General features: G+C 33.0%; 2 protein-coding genes across 2 annotated transcripts in view; both read left to right on the top strand.

Annotated features, from left to right (window-relative positions):
• LOC143912339 (uncharacterized) overlaps positions 1-21523 on the top strand; it is a 976232-nt gene that overhangs the window by 305327 nt on the left and 649382 nt on the right. The gene's annotated exons all lie outside the window — the stretch shown is intronic.
• Positions 1-21523, top strand: part of wry (delta and Notch-like EGF repeat containing weary) — a 103718-nt gene that overhangs the window by 67298 nt on the left and 14897 nt on the right. The window contains exons 7-10 of the mRNA XM_077438443.1: positions 1527-1680; positions 11632-11856; positions 17424-17566; positions 17969-18091. Of these exons, the coding sequence (XP_077294569.1) occupies positions 1527-1680; positions 11632-11856; positions 17424-17566; positions 17969-18091 (645 nt within the window). The remainder of the gene's footprint in view (positions 1-1526; positions 1681-11631; positions 11857-17423; positions 17567-17968; positions 18092-21523) is intronic.

Raw genomic sequence — 21523 nt, 5'->3', positions numbered from 1 at the left:
TACCGCTTCTGAATGATGGATTATCACTAAATTTTATTCAGTGAAAATGTGTTTCCAATCCCGGAAGGTTACTTCAGCACCGGGATTGCGGTGCTAGCACCGGGATTTCAAATGTATAAGAAAAAAAAGTTCAATTGCATGTTTTCATATTTCAAAAACGTTCAATTGCATTTTGCAAGCTCTCCCGATGTTTCACGCAAAAAATATTCCCATATTGGCGTACTAATTTTGAGAGTTTTGCTACATTCTTTAAATTTTCGGTTCGCATCCATAAATTTCTAAGATTAAATAAAATACATCTAAAAATGTAATTAAATAAAGTAAAAACATCGCTTTGATTCATTGATTCGTTTTTTACAAATAGTTTGTACCGTCTAGTAATTATTCATCGAAACAATCCACCTAATATAAAAAAAACACCAATTACCTTTACTTTATGTAAAAAATTTGGATGTGACCAACCTATGACTTTATCTATGTATTTGAGGAATATAAGAAGGATAACAAAATTCGATAATCGAACATATGTATACATACATACACGTTCACACATACCGGTTATGAGCATTTTCAATACAAATATTGAACACAAATGTAGGAAAACTTACACAAGACTAAAGTTCTACTTCCGGCTTACGAATTAGGACCAAAGCCTTATCACCTCTATGTTAGTACAAAAAGAATACAACATAAATTTTCAGCTAAATATGTATGTTCAGGGCGTGGAAAGAATCATTGTCACAACATTTTTGACTTTTCTAAGAGGAAGAAATCCCACTTTCGGTTTATTACCGGTGGCAAACAAATGGACTATGACTGCATTGCTCATTCCACCGTTGTTCATTATATAATGTTATTTTATGTTTTTTTCCATATTATTTTTGAAAAAATAATATTTTTAAAGAAATTTATGCCAGTACCGTAATCCCGGTACTCAGACTAGTTTCAGAACCGGGATTCACGGTACCAGAAAACACCGGGATCCCGGGATTGGAAGCCTTAATCTCCACACATTTTCTGTTAACCATAAAAACGCGAGCAGTGTTCAAATAAGTAAAAATCTCGAAGTTGAATTTTCGCATGATCCCAAAACTTCATTTATTGTTACTGCGTACACAGATAAAGATATTTATAATAAAAATCAGTACTCGTAGCTTCAAATAATATTTTTACTCATGCAAGACCAACAAATAATATATCTGGATGCCGTATTTACGTTTCATTTGCTTCATATCTATCTGGTATGTTTGTTGCGTTGTTTGTTGCGTCATATTTGTTCGAAGCAAACCAGACGAAATCCAATATAAATTTGTAAGTAGTACATGTATATTGTATGACTTTCAACCGTGTGAGTTGTATGAGTAAGTGTATGTTTTTCAGAATCCGAGTTATCTCCCTAAAATGTATTTCTTAATATTGTAAAAATGTTTATTATTTGTCAGGTTTCCATGTGAGTGCTTCTTCATATGATTGGATATATTTTTATAATACTTTCTATTAAGAATGTATTTTTTTGTATGTTTCAGGAAGGATACGAATGTCAATGTTGTCCCGGATTTGTTGGACCACACTGTGAAGAGCAGGATGCGTGTTTCCCGTCACCCTGCACCAATAATGGAATATGCGTGGATATATCTCAAGGACACGAAGGAGTCACTTATCAATGCCTATGCCCTTATGGTAAGGATAGTCGGATACCTACATACATACGTTACAAACTTAATGATCATGGATTTTATTTGATTATTGCTGTCGCGTTTATTGAAAAAAATATTTGCCTGGAATGATAAATAATAAGAACTTTACGGCAAAAGTTTATGATTGCTTCAGAGTAGTATACTAACCGACAAGTATATATGTACGTACTCTACATACATATATCCTATACCTACATAGGAAAAAGTCGAGAAGTCCATACGTATATCCTATACGGGTCTACCTCACGAGCCGGAATGTGAAATTACCGAAAACGCAAATATCGGAAGGCAAAGATCGAAAATCGAAAGATCTTAAGTCGAAAGATAAAAAAAAGGGTGCATGGTAAACGGTACATACTCACGTACATAATCACTTAATTTGCGCGAGCAGGATACAACAGGAACAAGAGGAACAGGCTTTTCCTCCCGCGCGCACATTAATACGGGAGGAAAAGTCTGTTCCTCTTGTTCCTGTTGTATCCTGCTCGTGCAAATTAAGTGAGTATGTACCGTTTACCATGCACCCTTTTTTTTGATCTTTCGACTTAAGATCTTTCGATTTTCGATCTTTGCCTTCCGATATTTGTGTTTTCGGTAATTTCTCATTCCGGGTCGTCACGGAGACCGATCCTATACATATGAATATATGTATAGGTATGTATGAATATATGTAGATATGTATGAATATATGTAATATATATGTTCCAGAGTTCTATGTGATAATCCGAAATTACCGAAGTCGTATACCAAAGAATTATAATAAATCATAATTATAATTGGTAAATAAAAATAGATTAAACATACGACATTTTGCTTCATCGCGTAGTTTTATGTAAATCCAATTTTGCTTTTGAAATAGTACCTATTTTAATGTTCTCCAAATTATTAATAGGCTGAAGTTTTACAATTTTTGATATGAAGTTGTTCGAGGTATATAATATTTATTCATAAATTTATATTTGTATTCATGAACGTCAAAACTTTTCCTACTAGATTACAATTTAATTGATGTATGGATATTTTGATTGGACACGAGCACTCTCCCTTTCTGGCCATGGTTCACTTTATTGAAAAAGTTTTATCCTTTTGGGAGTTTTGGTTGTCGAGTTCTTTTCTTATCGTTTTCATGCTCCTCGTCATATATGTATGTATGTATGTATAATACATACAAAGTAATGTGTGATACCATTGACGTACATATAATACAAAGAATTCTCACAATATTGAAGAAATATGTTTGTATCTGTTTATATCACGATAAAGTGAGTGGAAAAACGAGAGGCAAAACGAGAGCACCGCAAATATTGTTAATCCGACGGTACCGGTCTTAAACAAAATTAGTTAACGAAATATTATTCAAAGGGAACGAAGAGCCTGAACCGAAAAGAGCGAGCGAAGGCTTTTATCGCATTCCGCAGAGGTTAATAGAGCACCTGATTAAACTTTACTGGGGAGAGATGAGCGGGCGGATGACTCTGGCAGAGCCCGGTACTTTACTGCGTACCTGATTTTGTCCGGGGAAATTCCTCTTGGAAACTGATTAGATAGAACCAGAGCCCGCACATACTTTAAATGGACCCATTTCACGACTCGATGATTCGCTCCACCATAAATATTTATGAAATTGTTCCACCGCCCTCCACCCCATCCACTCCAGTTCATTATGTAGTATCGCGCGCAATATCCGAGAGTTTATTTAAGATTTATAATAATGGCATACTGAATATATTTTGCCATAAATAAACAAACGAATGTTTACGATATACGTTCCATAAAAAAAAATACATCCATAAAATTCGAAAAATGTATGTGTACCTACATACATATACATACATACATACATAAATAGGTATGTATATATTTAACATATACGAGTGTATATGGATTTTGTTTTCACAAATGTACATACATACATGATACATGCATACATGTATACATGATACACAATCAATTAAGTACATACATATATATGTTTATTTAATGTGTTTGACAAAATTCATTCTGAGCGAGTAGATTGGCGAATGACTATATTTTGCTGTAGCAGCGTCTTCTTACCAAACTTTAATATATCGGATACGTTATTTATCGACGAATCAAGGCTTCTTTGCACGTCTCGTCTGTTCAGCGAAATTCTCCGTTTGCCTGAAAGTCGGCAATGAATATTCTGAAGATGCTGAATTCGATATTAATACGTGAGCGAAATTAATCATACACTCTGTCGAAAACAGCGAGAATTCGATGACATTACAAAATGTATAGACTTTGAGATGTTTACAAGTTGCGGAAGATAATACATTTACGAAAATAAATATCAACATATGTACATATATTTATATTCAAATACGAGAATAAAAAGTACAGAAACAATTATAAGAAAATGCGATCAAAAGTAAACTGCTACCTCCGCTAGATGGATCAAAACACACATCCATTTACTCACGTTTTAAATTTAAATGCATTTTTTAATTAACACTTGCCGCACTGTGATGGATAGCGAATGACCAGTACTTTTATTTCTCCAAATATACATACTTAATGCAGGGTTTTCATATTTTATGTTTTCTTCATCAAAACCTCTATGATTCGAATTAATAACATAGATCAAAGCCTTTTTTACACGTGCCTCATAGATGCGAAAGAGAGAAGGATGGGAATTCAGTACGCCGCACTCAACGGAATGATATCCGACTTAGAATGACGGTTTTGATCCAGCCGTTATGTTTTCATTTATTGCACTTATCTTATATTATTCAAAGTTTAATAAACGATAAACTGATTTTTTATAGTTAATTACATTAAAGAACCTCGGAAATTTTGTATTACATATTTTAATATTAAACTTGACGCTTCGCGTCCAGCGCAGTAGCTAGCGGATTTTTTTAACATAGTAAGTGCAAGCCTTTATAGGTATAACATTTCCTTTATAACATACATAAAGATTCAATAATGGTATTCGAATTACCTTCAAAATACATACATACAGTAGCGGGAATAGAAATCGTATCACCCCTAAATATCTTGAATTCTTGCAATTTATCGGTAGAACGTCCCCTACTTTCTAAAACACTATTTTTTTAATCAATAGGGTAGTATTTCGAATATTTTGAGGTATAATATTAAGTTCTCGTGCGTATTTCGAGTGAGTAACTACGACTTTCATCAAAATGTCGAATTTTGCGAAACTTGACATGGCGAAAAAAATGGCAAATAATTTCGCTATCTTCAAGAGAACTTTCCACACCAAAAAATTTTAGATTTTTTTTTTATTTCACAAGTTTAGCACGTTTCCTCAAAAATAATAGAGAAACGGGACAGGCTGGGTAATCGTAGCGTAAAAAAAAACAACCCCTCCGAGAAAATCGGATAATAAAACGTTCCTGTTAAAGGGATCGCTTGAAAACTGCCCAGGATATTAGAGGAAAATTCAGACAAACAACTAGAAAAGACATCATTGTCGAAACTATAAGAGATGACTTTGACAAGCAGGACTTCGTGCATGACGACCAGCAAAAAAGCCCTTTCTAACGGCAGTTATGGACCGAAGTATTGGACCGAAGATGATTGGAATAATGAAATCTTTACTGACGAGAGCAAGTTTAATCTTTGGGACTCCGATGGAATAAACTGGGTGAGAAGAAAGCTGAACGAACGTTTCAGTGATCAGTGTGTTACGAGAACAGTTAAAAACCAGGCGACCAAATGATATGGGGATGTTTTTAAAACGCTAAATTTTTTCAATGGCACAGTGAAGACTGTAGACTATGAAAAAAATTTGGAAACATGTTTGCTGCCTTCTATTGAGCAACATCATTCAGAATCAACCGACTTCATATCCAGGATGATTTCACACCCTTATGGTATTTAAAATAAGTGATTGATATCATTAAAAAAATTTAATAGCATTTTATTAAGTTTGCACGGCTATTTTTTTACACATAAAGGGATAAAAAAAGAAAGTCAGAATTCGTCACTACGATGGCCAGGCAATAGTCCCGACTTACACCCTATCGAAAATTTATGGGCCGTCATAAAGAAAAGGGTACAAAATCAACACCCTGGGAAAAATGATGAGTTAAAAAAACTATTGAAACTGTATGATTTGAAGAAATTTCGGACAAAATGCTAAAAATAGTTCAATTGTACATGCCGGCACGTGTTGAAGCCTTCATAATATCAAAATAAGGGTCTTTGTATTTTAATTCATAGAAAAATACATACTGTAATATTATTTTAGTAACTGACATTTGAACAAAATTAAAAAAAATAACCCTATTACATGTTTTTTAAAATTCGTATATAGTCTTAATTTAAAAATGTAAATAATCTTTTTAATCGTAAAACATGTTAAATAGTTTAAATCAAATAATAAAACCAAAAAACTACGTGTATTTAAAAAAAACGAAAACATTGAATAATTGAAAGTGATGCGATTTCAATTCCCGGTACTGTACGTACACACGCACATTTTTTTAAAAATATGGTCATAAAATTTATTTTATTAGTACTAAGTATAAACATATGTATGTACGTATGTAGATAAAGTAAAAAATAACTGAAATTTATAAATTAATATGACTTTAGAAGTATCAATCGTAGAAACCACAACAAATATTATTATTCCCTTTTGCGTGTAGTCAAAACGAGCCGAGTGATGCAACGCGTCGCATCGCGACACTGAAATACCAAGTAAAGGTCAAGGTGTGCCCAGTGGTATCACCCCAATTTTGGAACAACGGGTTTGCAATTTTTTTTTCAAAAAAAATATTTTGAAAACATATATGTATAATATATACATTTTTTTCGTCAAAGGCACTATTCCAAGATTTGTATAATTTTTGACAAAAATTATATGAATTTATATTTTAAATAAGAATTTATAGTTTAACAACGGATTTCCGGAAACCCATGGAAACCATTAGGGTGACACCACTGGGTGTATCTTAATTAATAGGACTAGTAGTCAACACTAGCTAAAGATATTGTGAAGGGGCTCTAATGTACTCTTAATTAGTCTACCACCACTTGTTCTACTCTGCGGAAATTCTTTATTTTTCAGTTAGGGTCGAAGCGAAGGTAAGAATAGAAGGGAAGTAACCGCTCATAAAACCGAAGTGGGCACGGTGTTTCCACGTCAACCGTTCTCCTGGTTACGTTCACGACAATTCTCGGTTTAATTTGTGACTTTCTACCCTTGTGGTACTGAGAAAGGGGGTGAGGGGTGTGACTTGTCCAATTACGGAGATCACGTTTCCTAGAGGCACGTCGAAGTAGCCCCTAATTAATGTACGACGTAGCCGTCGCGATTTTACTATATGTGGGATGAGATGGATGAGAGTTGCCCAAAACAGAGACGAGTGGAAGCATATTGGAGAGGTCTTCATCCAGCAGTGGATGGTGAGCAGCTGTAAATGATGATGATGATATACATTATAAATACCTAAATATTTTCTTACAGGAATAAAAATGAGGAGGCATTTGTTATTTATAAAATCGGAATCGGATTTTGGGAAAATGCCATCTCATTGAATGTTCAATGCATATTTCATAATGTAGTGTACGAAGCTTAGTGATTCTGATTTCTCAATGATTTCGTTTCTCGCGAAATAAGAACTCTCAATTATTTTTTTAAATTTCTCGAGAATTCTCGAGACAAAATGTATATAACACAGTAAAGTATCTTTTATTCGATATAATTGGATTCAAGATCAATTATTTATGTATTATCTTAGTGTATACATAACTAAAATAAAACAACTAGAAAAATAGTAAAACATTAAAATTTTATTTTATTAATTATAACGTTAATTTACATAACTTTATCTCTTATAACGTTGATTTTATTTTATTATTACATATGTATGAATTAATATTGATACATTATTACATATTAATTTTAAAATATCCATTTAAAAAACACATGCCATTTAAAGTAGTCAGACATCCTGGTTTTTTTTTTTAAAAAATTGGAAATATTGGCCGTGGAAAAATTTCTCTCGTTTTATGTTGATGTTGGTTTAATTGACATTAAGGTTTCAAATAAGCACTGTAAATCATATGTTCTCTTGCCCGTCGATTCAAATATACTAAATTCTGTCTACAATAATAACCGTTGCTATTTTACAAAAGCAACATGAAAAGTAAACTTTTTTGGTTTACAAAAATGAAAAATATGCTTAAATCGTTTTGCATTCTACCGATTCCCATGCCTTATTTATTCTTATCGGAGAGGTTTCTATAATCACCAAAGCAAAGATAACGCCGCCGCGGCGGCGTTATTCTACCCAGCCCGCGCGCCGGCTGTGTAGTATGGTAATAATTAGTAATAGAAATAAAAGTCAGGTAAAAAATTACGGTGAATGCATTCAGATGATAATTATGGGTATTCAGAAGATATTATTTGCGTATTTCTAAAGATTGACGCGTTTGCAATGTCCAGGTCAAAATGAGATTAAGATCCATTCAGAAAGTAGTCAAAATAAGATAAGAAAAGAAAAGGAACGTTAGAAAGATAAAAATTTGAAAACAAATTTTCATCATTCCCAGACCCCTTATTAAATCCTTCTAAGAAGTATGCACAATAGGTATAAACCCGTCCTTTCTAATGCAGCTTTATAAAGAGTAGTAGTCGTAAACTTTTAGAAAATATTCGAAAAAAAAAATTTTTGTATTTATTAAATGTTTTATTAAATTTCTCAAGAAATGAGAATTTTAATTCTCCAGAAGGAACACTAACGAAGCTACATATATTAGTTTTTTTTTAACTTCGATATCGGAGATGGAAAAAACGTTCGATTAGGGGCTTTTGTTTCGATCAGCCGTATAAAATGTAACTTCGAGATCAATCAATCTTTCAATTACAAAACTTTTAAGGAAACTTGAGACAACCGAGAAAAAATAGTTACGGCTTTGCTTCAAATTTTCTTTTTGCTTTAATAATGAAAATATTATATTTTGAATCCGATATCTTTAACCGTAACGCGGCCAGATCATAAACAATCATCGATGGTATTACATACACTACTCTAATTCTAACGGGGAACCAGATAATTCCCATTTTATAAAGCTGGCTTCAATTTAATTTAATTTGATTTCAAATACATAAGATCAAAGATAAACGAAACAAGGGGCCGCCCTCGAATAATGTCGTTTACTTGGGATTTTCCACTCCTTACCTCTTCTTAGCTATAACGCGTATGCTATTAGTAACACGGTCGCTACATTTATTCTAAAATCTATGTATGTATGTATGTGATTGCGCTAGAAGGCAAAATTCGAGTCGACAATTTTTAATTACAGTCACAGTTAATCACTCGGCGTAAAATGAAAAGAGAAAAAAACTTTAATTCGGATGCGCCTTGAAAAGGAATGAAAAACTGTAGAAGTGGATTTCGAAAGACTGTTTTTACTTTATTTTTTAATGGGACTGTTTTCTCGAGATACGATAGAACTTAAGGAGTAATGAAGAAAGTTTTAGAGACCCTTCTCAATCTACACGCTAGTCTCAAAAATACTGTCGAATGGAAAAGTGCTTAAAATTCTCATTTGTTATGAAGCATTAATTCAACATTACAATATTGACAAAAATATTGATTTAGTCAAATTGAATAAAGTTTAAAAATATATGAAAATTCTTTCTGTGACATTTTTATAAGTATTATAATGTAAAAAAAATTATAAATATTTTACCGTGACCACCAAAAAATATCTTTCATTCCAAGTTTTTATATTCACAAACACTATTAAGATTTTTCATATGACTGATTTCATTCTACCATTTTCTAGAATATTTGAAGTGTGAATTATGTATAGATGCAATACATACACGTTTTCTTTGATACAAACATATGTACCATACATATATATGTAAATATATAGTGAGCGAATATGGCACTCTTTTACAATTATTTCAATAACTTCCAACATAATAATAAAAATTTCACACACACACACGTGTACAATTTTATATTTAAGTGGTCAAACATACAAGCTGACGTTGACCAAATATCTCTACCTTCTCCCCCCAGCGATGAGTTTGTTCTCAAAGCGCGTTCTGAAACTTAGTTAACATTTTAAGTGCCGTGAGCGTGTTCGGCCATTAGCATACAGTATTAAAGTGAGCGCACATTTCGTGCATACACAATGACGACTTAACCTTTTTTCGACGCTTCGCAATTTCCTGATGCGGCATAATTACTTGCAAATTTCGCCAACGGCTAAAAAGGTCAAGGAGGGTCTGCTTTTTAGAGATTAGAATAGCTGGTTCAGCCTTGACTAAATATTTATGATGCTTCGCATGAATTTCCTGTAAGATACACGATGATAGATAGATAATTTTTATTCTCAATGCTGTCATACTGTATAAAACTTTTTTTCAAAATTCAAAATTTCCGGAAGACCATTATTACATGTCTTCATAAATAAGCTTTTACAGTATTTTGAATTGTTGGTAATGGAATATTTTTAAGGTAATTTACGCACACGTAATATTAATCGTAATAAAAAGTGGCACATTATACATGTAGCAATCTAACCCGTTTGAAATTATGAATGAATGTGTGTGTGTGCATCTCTAGAATCCAGAATCAAAATCGAAACGGCTGGTTTCGGAAAGAAATTGATGCATGAATTAGAAATTACGAATTACGAAGTGATACGTTTTGTGCCTCACCGACGCCACCAGCGCCCCCTATGCCCTTAGCGCCCTCGACGCCTCCGGGACCTTGGGGGATTTGCCCCCAGCGCCCCCGACGCCCCCAGCGCCCCTGACGCCCAGAGCACCTCCGGCGCTCCGGGGTCTTCACCTCCGCGCCCCCGACACCTCCGGCGTGGCCAGCGCTCCTGGCACAAATTCGAGTGACGTTCTACACCACCCCCCTCCCCCACTTACCCACTACCATGCTTCCCGGCGTCTCGAATACTCGGCTGTGATTGGTTACCTATACTGGTCCATCGTCTGTCACATATTTATATATATATATATATATATATATATATATATATATATATATATATATATATATATATATATATATATATATATATATATATATATATATATATATATATATATATATGTATATATACATATTTACCGACACATTGTTTTTATTATATACGATACGATAAAGCGTTAATTCAATGAAAATGTGATTTTCGTAAATACAGTATGTATTGAAAGACTTTTTGTTGAAAACCGACTGTTAGAGAAATTGGATAACTCCATTGATATTTCTCATATGTGCACCCATATATGCATACGTGGGTATAGAAAAAAATGGGCGATTTTTTTTTTTGAAAACATGGAAAAATCTTTTTACGATTCACTATCCGTGTTTCAATATGAACGATTCACCTATGTATCGCAATAGCATTAATCATACAAACGTATGTAGTATATACATATGTACGTACTAATCTAACCAGTTAATTGACCATCGATTTTCACAATTGAGTGATTTCATATATGTATATATGTATGTACATATGTATATACATACATACATATTATGTTAGGATAATATAAATCTTATTTTCTGATAATATAAATACGTAAATATATACATATGTATTTACGTATAGTTTTCATATAATATTATATATTTATGAAATATTAAATATCTCGTAAATAAGCCTTTGATATATTTTCATAATACAGTAAGTATCATCAACGGTCATATTGTGATAGTCGATTTGACAATCTCAGAATTGAAACCTAGCAGGGGTTCTCATTGTGCGTCGTTTGACCCACATCACGTGTGACACGTCTTTGTTGCCTTGTTACCAGGAAAACCCTTCCTTTACCGACAATCGATTATTATTAGGATAAACGTAACCCTTTTGGTATGTCGCCGATGTTAAAACGGACTGTCTGTGACGTAAAACTGGCATGAACAAAGATTGGTTACTGACCGTTCAAATTGTTTGTTGATTGCAGGTTACACGGGGAAGAATTGCCAGGAAGAGGTGGATCCATGTAGCTCGTCACCGTGTCAGAATGGCGCCACCTGTTCCGGAAACATGAGTCTCTTCCGTTGCGATTGTCCTAGAGGATTTGCGGGTTTATTGTGCCAGCATGCTCTCAACGAATGCGAGTCATCACCGTGCGTACACGGGATCTGCGTAGATCAAGAGGACGGTTACAAGTGCTACTGTCAACCAGGTAATTCTAAATTATAAATATGTTTTAGTTTTCACATAAGACGCAATATAAGCTTTTGGAAATCTGAGCTAAATTTTAATTAAACACATAACTATTTTATACTTTTACTTTTGATTGATCAAATTGAATGATTATACATACATAAATGTATTTGCCAGGGATGACGTATGTATACGGCATTGAGCAACAGAATTTAGCATTAAGTCCAATGTAGTCAAAGAAATATGTTATGCTGTATGCTTGACATATTGAGAGAGATATAATACGGTATACGTTGGTAAGAATTATGACAAGGGTAGTTGATATAATGGAGAGAATGGAAATATTGAAATGGTAATGGACGGGTCACGTAGCCAGAAGAACGGACGAAAAATCGAATGGTATTTGAGAAAATATAAAAATGGTGGAGGAGGGCCATAAAGGAGGATGGGTGGACGAAATTAAAAAAAACTTTACTTCCGGTTGTCGGATTTTGTTTAGTTTTTTTTATTACTTATGAAATATTATATTATATAATGAAATATTATTTAAAAAAAATTACTACTTCCAGTTTGCAAATTCGTTAGTAAATAAAGAATACAAATATTAATTTTCAGTTTGATACGTTCAGGGATGTGGACAGACTCGTGGCTACAACATTTTTGACCTTTCTAAGAGGAAAAATCACACTTCCGATTTATAAAATATAGTAATTTATTTTAATTATCATCACATTGATAGGAGAATAATAATTGAATTTTATCGTGAAAAACACGCATCTTTAAAGGGTCGAAAAAAATAGAGAAAGTAAAATTGAAGAAGAGTAAACTGCCACTTCCGGTTGACGATTGTTTAATAAATTTTATACATAACGTATTCTCATGAATATTCATTTATGGTCACATCCGAATTTTTATATTTGGTGTTCTGAATTTAAACTAAATGTTATAATACAATAAAAATCAAAAAGTATGGACTTATTGCAAGAATATATGAATAGAGCTTTATTGAAAGGTAAAAATAAATCGGCTATTTATTTATAATTCATCAAATATACATATATGACTTTGAATTGATTTTTTTATAAATATTATTGGAAGAAAAAAGGAAAAGAAACTCCTAAAATGTGAACGTTCAAAATGAAAATGCGATAGTTTTGGACTCAATACATCATGCTATTGATTGTTTATTATACTTTACTAGTTTTGGGCCCGTTGCTTTCAACGGGTGATTTCGGAAAAGATTTTATACACGAATTAAAATAAAGTTCTATGTTATATATAAAGAAATAGGTTGTGTTCGATGCGCTATCCTCTTTTTTTTCAAACATCGTTAAAATATAATTAATTTAATATTAATAATAAATTAGTTATATGTTAAATAATTTAATATAACAAAAAGCTAAAATCCTTGCTAAATAAAATTATATATACTTACTCTTATATGAACGCATTCGTGAAAATGGTTTTAGTCAAGAGGTCAACGTAAATATTTGGTCGTGTTATAAACGAAATCTATTATAAACAAACTTCGGTCATTGACCTCGCTACCTTGAATAATAATATAGCTCGAAAAACCTGGTTACATTATATGTGTCATTTATAACACATTCTTTTAGAGAGGCCGTGGCTCCTTTTTTGGAGTGTTGGCGTCTAGAGCAAGACATCACGGGTTCGAAACCCGAGCTGGTTTTTATTTTTTTATTTATATTTCGAAATTCATTTTATTTTTCAAATATCGCTAAAATATAATTCATTTTAATTAAAAAATTATATTTAATTTAATATAAAAACAAAAAAAAATGGTTTTAAGCCTCACTAAATAAAATTATTATAATTACGTATTTTTATATGACGATAACGAAAATTTTCAATTAATGTTAAAAAAAAGGACAATTTCAAATCGGACCATGGCGTAATCGGTTAACGCCCAACTCGAATATACCTATAAGAGGATATTTGTGTTCGAGAGGTCACCGGTTCGAGACTGCGAATGAATTTAACCAAAGTTGAGGCTTTTTATCGATTCGTTCATTATGTTCGGCTAGCGTTAGGACACACACACACACACACACAGGTTACAGTCTTTATATATGTATAATGTAATTGGTGTTATATTATATTATGAACGTACACGAATGATTAATTAATAATAGAGCACTGTACGATATTAATTAGTAATAGACGCACGTTGTACATATGTGTGTGATGAATTACACGTGATCATAAACTGACACTGATGATTATTTACACTCAATGTGAAAAAATTATGATCTTTCACAATTGTTCATAGGTATTCCAAAATGGATATGAATTTAATAGAAAAAGCTATTCTATCGTCTATTTAAGTAAATATTCGAGTCGTCTATATGGAAATGGAAATAAGAGCGAGACGAGATATTGAACTTATCGTCTTTCGAACATCAGGAGTGGAAGAGTGGAAAGCATTTGGTCCAAGTGACTGGGGGAGTTTGGATGTTAGGGGGATGGGATGAGAGGTTGAAGCTTTTTGTTTCAACGTAAACATTAACATTCATTCTCCGATTTCAATTTCGGCGAATCGTTAGAGGAGCCGTTCGCCGTTCGGTGGCACGCGAACGAAATTTATTAAATCTTTATGCGGGGAGCTTTCAGCCGCGCTTGATTTCGCTTAAGGGGTCGGTCGGTGTGCGCAAACGACGATTCGGGGGAAAAGAGGGTGGAAAAAACGAAAAGAGATTCAAAATGGCATCCATTATTCAAAAGGGTGAACGTTTGAACGGCATCTCTCGATGGAAATTGGCCGGTAATATTTTCCATTTGTGATGGCGGCCCACTCGACGGGCGTCTCCACGCCAAATCCGCCAGATTTATCCTGATTCGAGCGGAAAATCGACACAAAATATGTATATTTCTTTTTATAATGGAATCGACTTATTATGCCCATGCCATCCGCAGTCATTGCATATTTTATTCGAAATTTCACATTCCTCAGATTAAAATCTCACGTCAATGTACACATATACATATGTACATACATATGTATGTAAATGGATATGTACATAATATATTTTATAATATATGACAAAAAATTCTTAGAAATACAATTCAAATGCATGGCGACAGTAAGGTACTGATTTATAGAATTTTTGTTATTGAAATCATATAAATTTTTACTTTATCTATCTACGTAGTAACAATAGATGAAGTTTTGTGATCATGCAAAAATTCGAACTCGAGATTTTTTTAGTAACCAAAAAAAACAACTTTTTTGCATATTGTTAATTTCGTGTTTATTTATCCCGCTTACCGCACTGTGAACAGAAACGGTTCAGAATTCAGTTCGGGGCAGTCGCCGGCTTCAGTTTACCTGCTTCTCTGGCACTTGAGAGTGGCACTGTAGAAGCAGAGAAAAAAGATCCTTTTTACCGTTTATAGAAGGTCGCTTTCAGTTGGCTGCGTTAAGGTCTCTTTGGGGCAGAATACATCAGCCCGGTCGTCTATATTCTCTTTACGATTCGAAAAATTCACGACACCGTCAAAGTTTTTTGACATTTCGGTATGCTAAAATTGCTAATCACAAAATAAAAATTTTATCATTGAATACTTTTTATTAATTACATTTTTGACCTTTCTAAGAGGAAAAAATCCCACTTCCGGTTTATAAAATTTAGTGATTTTTTTTATTTTCATCACATTGATACAACAATTGTACTAGAATTTTTTCGTGAAGAACACAGATGCTTAAGGGGTCGAAAAAAGTAGTGGAAGTAAAATCGAACAAGAATAAACTGCCACTTCCGGTCGAAGGATGCTTACCAAATTGTATACATAACTCGGTATTATGTTTAAACATTTAGATATGATATTTTAGTTCAATAAACCAAAAGGTTTCTGAGAAAAACATAAAAAACCTCGATTCTCTAGAGTAAAAGTACTACTTCCGGTTTAGATGAAAATATTTAAAAAATATAAGGTTATAAAAATACACACACACACACACACACATTTTTTATAGATCATGAAAACGTGATCAGTAATCAATTCTGAGTTCGAATCAGAAAAAATCTCGAGTTCGAATTTTTGCATGATCACAAAACATCATCTATTGTTACTACGTATGTACATATACATTAAAAATATATATGTTTCATACAATAAACATAAGTGAAACATGAATAGTATCATATAATCATCATCATTTACAGCCATTCACCATCCACTGCTGGATGAAGGCCTCTCCAACACGCTTCCACTCGTCTCTGTTTTGCGCAACACTCACCCATCTCACCCCGCACATTTTTCTAATTTCGTTCACCCATCTTCCTTGCGGTCTTCCTTTTACCCTTTTGCATTCTTTCGGGTACCATTCAAGCACTTCTTTTGTCCACCTTTCGTCCATCCTCCTAGCTACGTGACCCGCCCATTGCCATTTCAATCTCTTCACTCTATCCACTATGTCCACTACTCTTGTCATACTTCTCACCCACGTGTTCCGCTTTCTGTCTTTCCTCGTTATGCCAAGCATACAGCGTTCCATAATTCTTTGAGTGCATTGGATTTTATGTAGCATCTTGGCGTTCAGTGTCCAAGTTTCACATCCATACGTCATCACTGGAAAAAAGCATTGATCAAAGATCTTTTTCTTCAGGCAGAGCGGCATTTTTGATTTAAAAACAGCGTTCATCCGTCCAAATGCACTCCATCCTAATTTCATACGTCTCTTTATCTCTTCATCTTTACTAGCAGACATGTCAATTATTTGACCTAAATATAAATAATTATGTACTACTTCTACTGTATCATCTAATGGGATGCTATCAGGCATGCAATAACTATTGAACATTAGTTTGGTCTTATCTACGCTAATTTTTAATCCTACTTTTCTACTTTCCCTGTCCAGCTGTGTTAGTCTGTTAATTAGGTCAGCTGTCAGTTCTCGTCAAGGATATAACATACATAAATGTAATATAGTCTACTTATGTATATATATATATATATATATATATATATACATATATATATATATATATATATATATATACATATATATATATATATATATATATATATATATATATATATATATATATATATATATATATATAATAATTACATATAATACAGTATAATAATTACATATAAATAGTAAATTTAGACCGTTTGTATCGGTAGTAAGGTATTTTATTTCTAAACGATTCCGATCCCGGATGCTCGCTTTGTCGGTGGGACCTAAAAGCGGACACAAAAGGATTTCCCACACGTGATCGTTTAGAAATGAAGATATATATGCTTTTCCATCGCATTTTCATCCTTTATTGCATTTATATGGTTCTAGCTTAAAGGTCATTGGGGATTTTTAAGGGAAAACCGCCAGCCGCTATATCGATGAATAAAAAATCGAGGAGGTATTTGGGATTTCGTTTCGTCAAGATAATAATTTGTGATGGAGCAAAGAGTTATCTCTTTTGCCCGCATATTGCATATTGCACTTATAAACAAAAGTTGTAAGTTAATCAACTCGTATTAAAGCCTGCTATCATTGCGTGTAGTAAAGAAAATATTTTCCTACAGTATGACATAAATATTTTTGAATTTGCGTTGTTTCAGGTTTTGCTGGAGATCACTGCGAGTATGAATATGACGAATGTCAATCATCTCCCTGTATTAATGGTGGAACTTGTACCGACCATGTTGGCTCCTACACATGTACCTGCGGAAGAGGTTTCACTGGAAAAAGATGTCATATTAAGGTACGTGTACCGCTGGGACTTGCTCTCGACAACTTCCTCTAGTAGAGAATGTGTTTCGCGAATTGCGAATAAATTCTAATTAGAAGTTTTCGCAGTCACGCAGACTAACAAATGTAACGAACGTACATACAAACTAACAAACAACATCTTTACATATTCCAAGTCGAAAGTTTATCTCGAGTCACGGTGAAATTTGAATTTGTCGGAACTTTCGACTCTAACGGATTATCTGGTAACTTTTCTATTTGCCCGTGCGTATGTCGATCTCCGCGCTAAACGTATTCAAGAATTTTACCGGGACTTTTGAGTTCTGTGCTTAGAGTTGCCTACCTGACACACACAGACGTTTCTCGTTTGAAAAGCTCCTAGTAATACTTTCTCATGTTGAATAATTTTGTACAGGTGGATCTATGCTCTCCGAATCCGTGCAGTGCCCATCACTATTGCATGGATCGTGGCAATAACTATTCTTGCGAGTGTCCTCGAGGCTATGCCGGTCCTGATTGTTTGATGCCAGCGGCTGCGGTAAGTGAATTGAAAATTTCCAATAATACCTATTCATAAGTCTATTGTTTGTATTGAATTGGCCAAACTGGTTTGATTCAAATGTATTCATGTAAATTGTGTGCACAACAATACAGCGCACATTTGCATTTCTCATTACAATATTTTTGTATATCAATATTGATCCAACTGAAAGTATATTTGTGAAGCCATACTAGCGAACGCTTTTAATCAAATTCTTGGGAAAAGTTTCGATTGATTTTTCGTTCACCGAAATTGAATCTGGTCGGCATTGATCGCAATCACGCGCTGATACAAATCAAATCGCACTGGGAAAACGTTAACTTTTTCCCGGATATCCGGTCACGAAGAGCTACCGATCCGTACAGAATTCAGGAAATAAAACCAATTGATTTAAAATTCAGTGTAAATAAATTTATCAGGGTTAATTGGTTGCGTCACAGATGTAGTCCAATTAATGATTGAAAAAACTTAAATGCGAAATAAATAATTTCGATACATATTATTAACGAAGCTACATATGTATTTAATTACACTGTTCGACACGAAAAATGTTACGGAGACGAGATATGACTTTTCTTATAGATCTATGCCCAGTGAACACGAATCTGGTAATAAAAAGTGTTGATTGGCTCGAGATTCGGAGATATATGTGTTTTTTAAATCGCGCAATTTTTCTATATCTTGGTGTTGTTCGGTCTATTTCTCAAAATCTGTTAATTTCCTATTAAAAATGAATATTGGAATCTACAGTCGGGTATTTTATCTTTCATTTGTAGTACTTTTCAGCTTTCAAATCTCTCTAAGTAGTCGTCCAGTTCAAATCAAAAGTCAAAATTACGTATTTTCACTTGGGATTTTTTCCCACTGTTAATACTATATTATATTGAGTATTTTCTATTGAAACATGTTTATTAGGATAGTGTTCTGGCCACACTATTTTTTGATTTCGTTTAAAAGGGGTAATTGGATGTGTGGTGAATTTTAAACCGGTTAATTTTCGAGCAAAAATTTCGTATTAGTAGAGAACATATTTGTGTTGCGTGCGCTGTACATATATGTAGCTTGTGAAGCGTGAAGCTGCACGAGCTATACGATGGTCGATGACTCACTATGCTCGCGATCTTTTTACCTCTTTTATGTGTTTATACATTCGTATTGTACTTCAGTTCCCTTCGAGAGGTCTTTCAGTTCGAAAGGTGTTGATAAAACCATAGAATTTTACGGATCGAAGTTATAGACTTAATTTTTTTAAACGTATATTTACGTAAAAAATTTGAGTGTGTGATATTAAAATTGATTTTGTTTTTATTCCTATATATGTTCTGATATTTCAATATCAGAACATATATAACATAATATTTTATTTTAATATAGATATATTTTTATTTTTTCACAATTATTTATCTTTGAAATGTTCATTATCTTCGTATTTAATTTCATTTTGATTTTTGTTTTTATTTTCCATGTCTATTTTTATTTTTATTCGGGTGCTTAAAATGTACTGATACTTATTTTTACGCTATACATATTCGTATTCAATAAATATATTATTAAATATGTTCTCTACTAATACGAAATTTTTGCTCGAAAATTAACCGGTTTAAAATTCACTACACATCCAATTACCCCTTTTAAACGAAATCAAAAAATAGTGTGGCCAGAACACTATCCTAATAAACATTTTTCAATAGAAAATACTCAATATAATATAGTATTAACAGTGGGAAAAAATCCCAAGTGAAAATACGTAATTTTGACTTTTGATTTGAACTGGACGACTACTTAGAGAGATTTGAAAGCTGAAAAATACTACAAATGAAAGATAAAATACCCGACTGTAGATTCCAATATTCATTTTTAATAGGAAATTAACAGATTTTGAGAAATCGACCGAACAACACCAAGATATAGAAAAATCGCGCGATTTAAAAAACACATATATCTCCGAATCTCGAGCCAATCAACACTTTTTATTACCAGATTCGTGTTCAATGGGCATAGATCTATAAGAAAAGTCATACCTCGTCTCTGTAACATTTTAAAAGTCGTCATTTGTCGAACAGTGTAATTAGAAGGATTTGAATTTAATAATATATTTATTGAATATGAATATGTATAGCGTAAAAATAAGTATCAGTACATTTTAAGCACCCGAATAAAAATAAAAATAGACATGGAAAATAAAAACAAAAATCTAAAAAATATTTTTGTTTCGAAAGCATTATATTTTTTAAGTAGGTACAAAGTACTTCATATTCAATTTCATTTTGATTTTTGTTTTTATTTTCCATGTCTATTTTTATTTTTATTAGGGTGCTTAAAATGTAATGATACTTATTTTTACGTTATACATATTCGTATTCAATAAATTATTAAATTCAAATCCTTCTAATTATTTCACTACAAAATTATTTAAAAACACATTGAAAAAAGTTTGTGACCACTATATCGTTGTATACAATGTCAATGACGCACATACAGCGAACAATGATGCAGCGCACACAACACAAATTTGTGCTCTACTAATACGAAATTTTTCCTCACAGTTTTACCGGTTTAAAATTCACCACACATCCAATTAATCCTTTTAAACGAAATCAAAAAATAGTATGGGCAGAACACTATCCCAATAAACATGTTTCAATAGAAAATACTCAATATAATATAGTATTAACAGTGGGAAAAAATCCCAAGTGAAAATACGTAATTTTGACTTTTGATTTGAACTGGACGACTACTTAGAGAGATTTGAAAGCTGAAAAGTACTACAAATGAAAGATAAAATACCCGACTGTAGATTCCAATACTCATTTTTAACAGAAAATTAACAGATTTTGAGAAATCGACCGAACAACACCCAGATATAGAAAAATCGCGCGATTTAAAAAACACATATATCTCCGAATCTCGAGCCAATCAACACTTTTTATTACCAGATTCGTGTTCACTGGGCATAGATCTATAAGAAAAGTTATATCTCGTCTCCGTAACATTTTAAAAGTCGTCATTTGTCGAACAGTGTTATTAACATTAATGTTAATTATTAAAGAAGCTAAATTTTTGAAATTGGGTCGATTACAGTGATAGTTAATACGACCAACTGTCACTCATTTAAATTGAATATCTTTTGAATATTCTTAATAATTTTACTTTGATATGAAAACACTGAAAATTTACTGCGAATTTCAGTCAGAACAAACAAGCGTATAAATTATTCGACGAATACAAAAGCGATGCCTTCGGCCTATCCAAAACGCAAAGTTTAAGCTTTTGGACCGATAATATCGGCCTCATTTCCTGTTTTCCAACTTGTCATATCCACACAATTTCCACAAGCATTCCTCTATTAGTATTGTCCTCACACTATGTACGTTGTCATCCTATCTCTGTGTTTAGCCATTTTGAAAACATCGACGACACACGGTCATT

Source organism: Arctopsyche grandis, chromosome 1, assembly GCF_051622035.1.
Source record: "Arctopsyche grandis isolate Sample6627 chromosome 1, ASM5162203v2, whole genome shotgun sequence".
NCBI classification, from domain to species: domain Eukaryota; kingdom Metazoa; phylum Arthropoda; class Insecta; order Trichoptera; family Hydropsychidae; genus Arctopsyche; species Arctopsyche grandis.
This window is presented reverse-complemented; position numbering and strand designations above follow the sequence as displayed.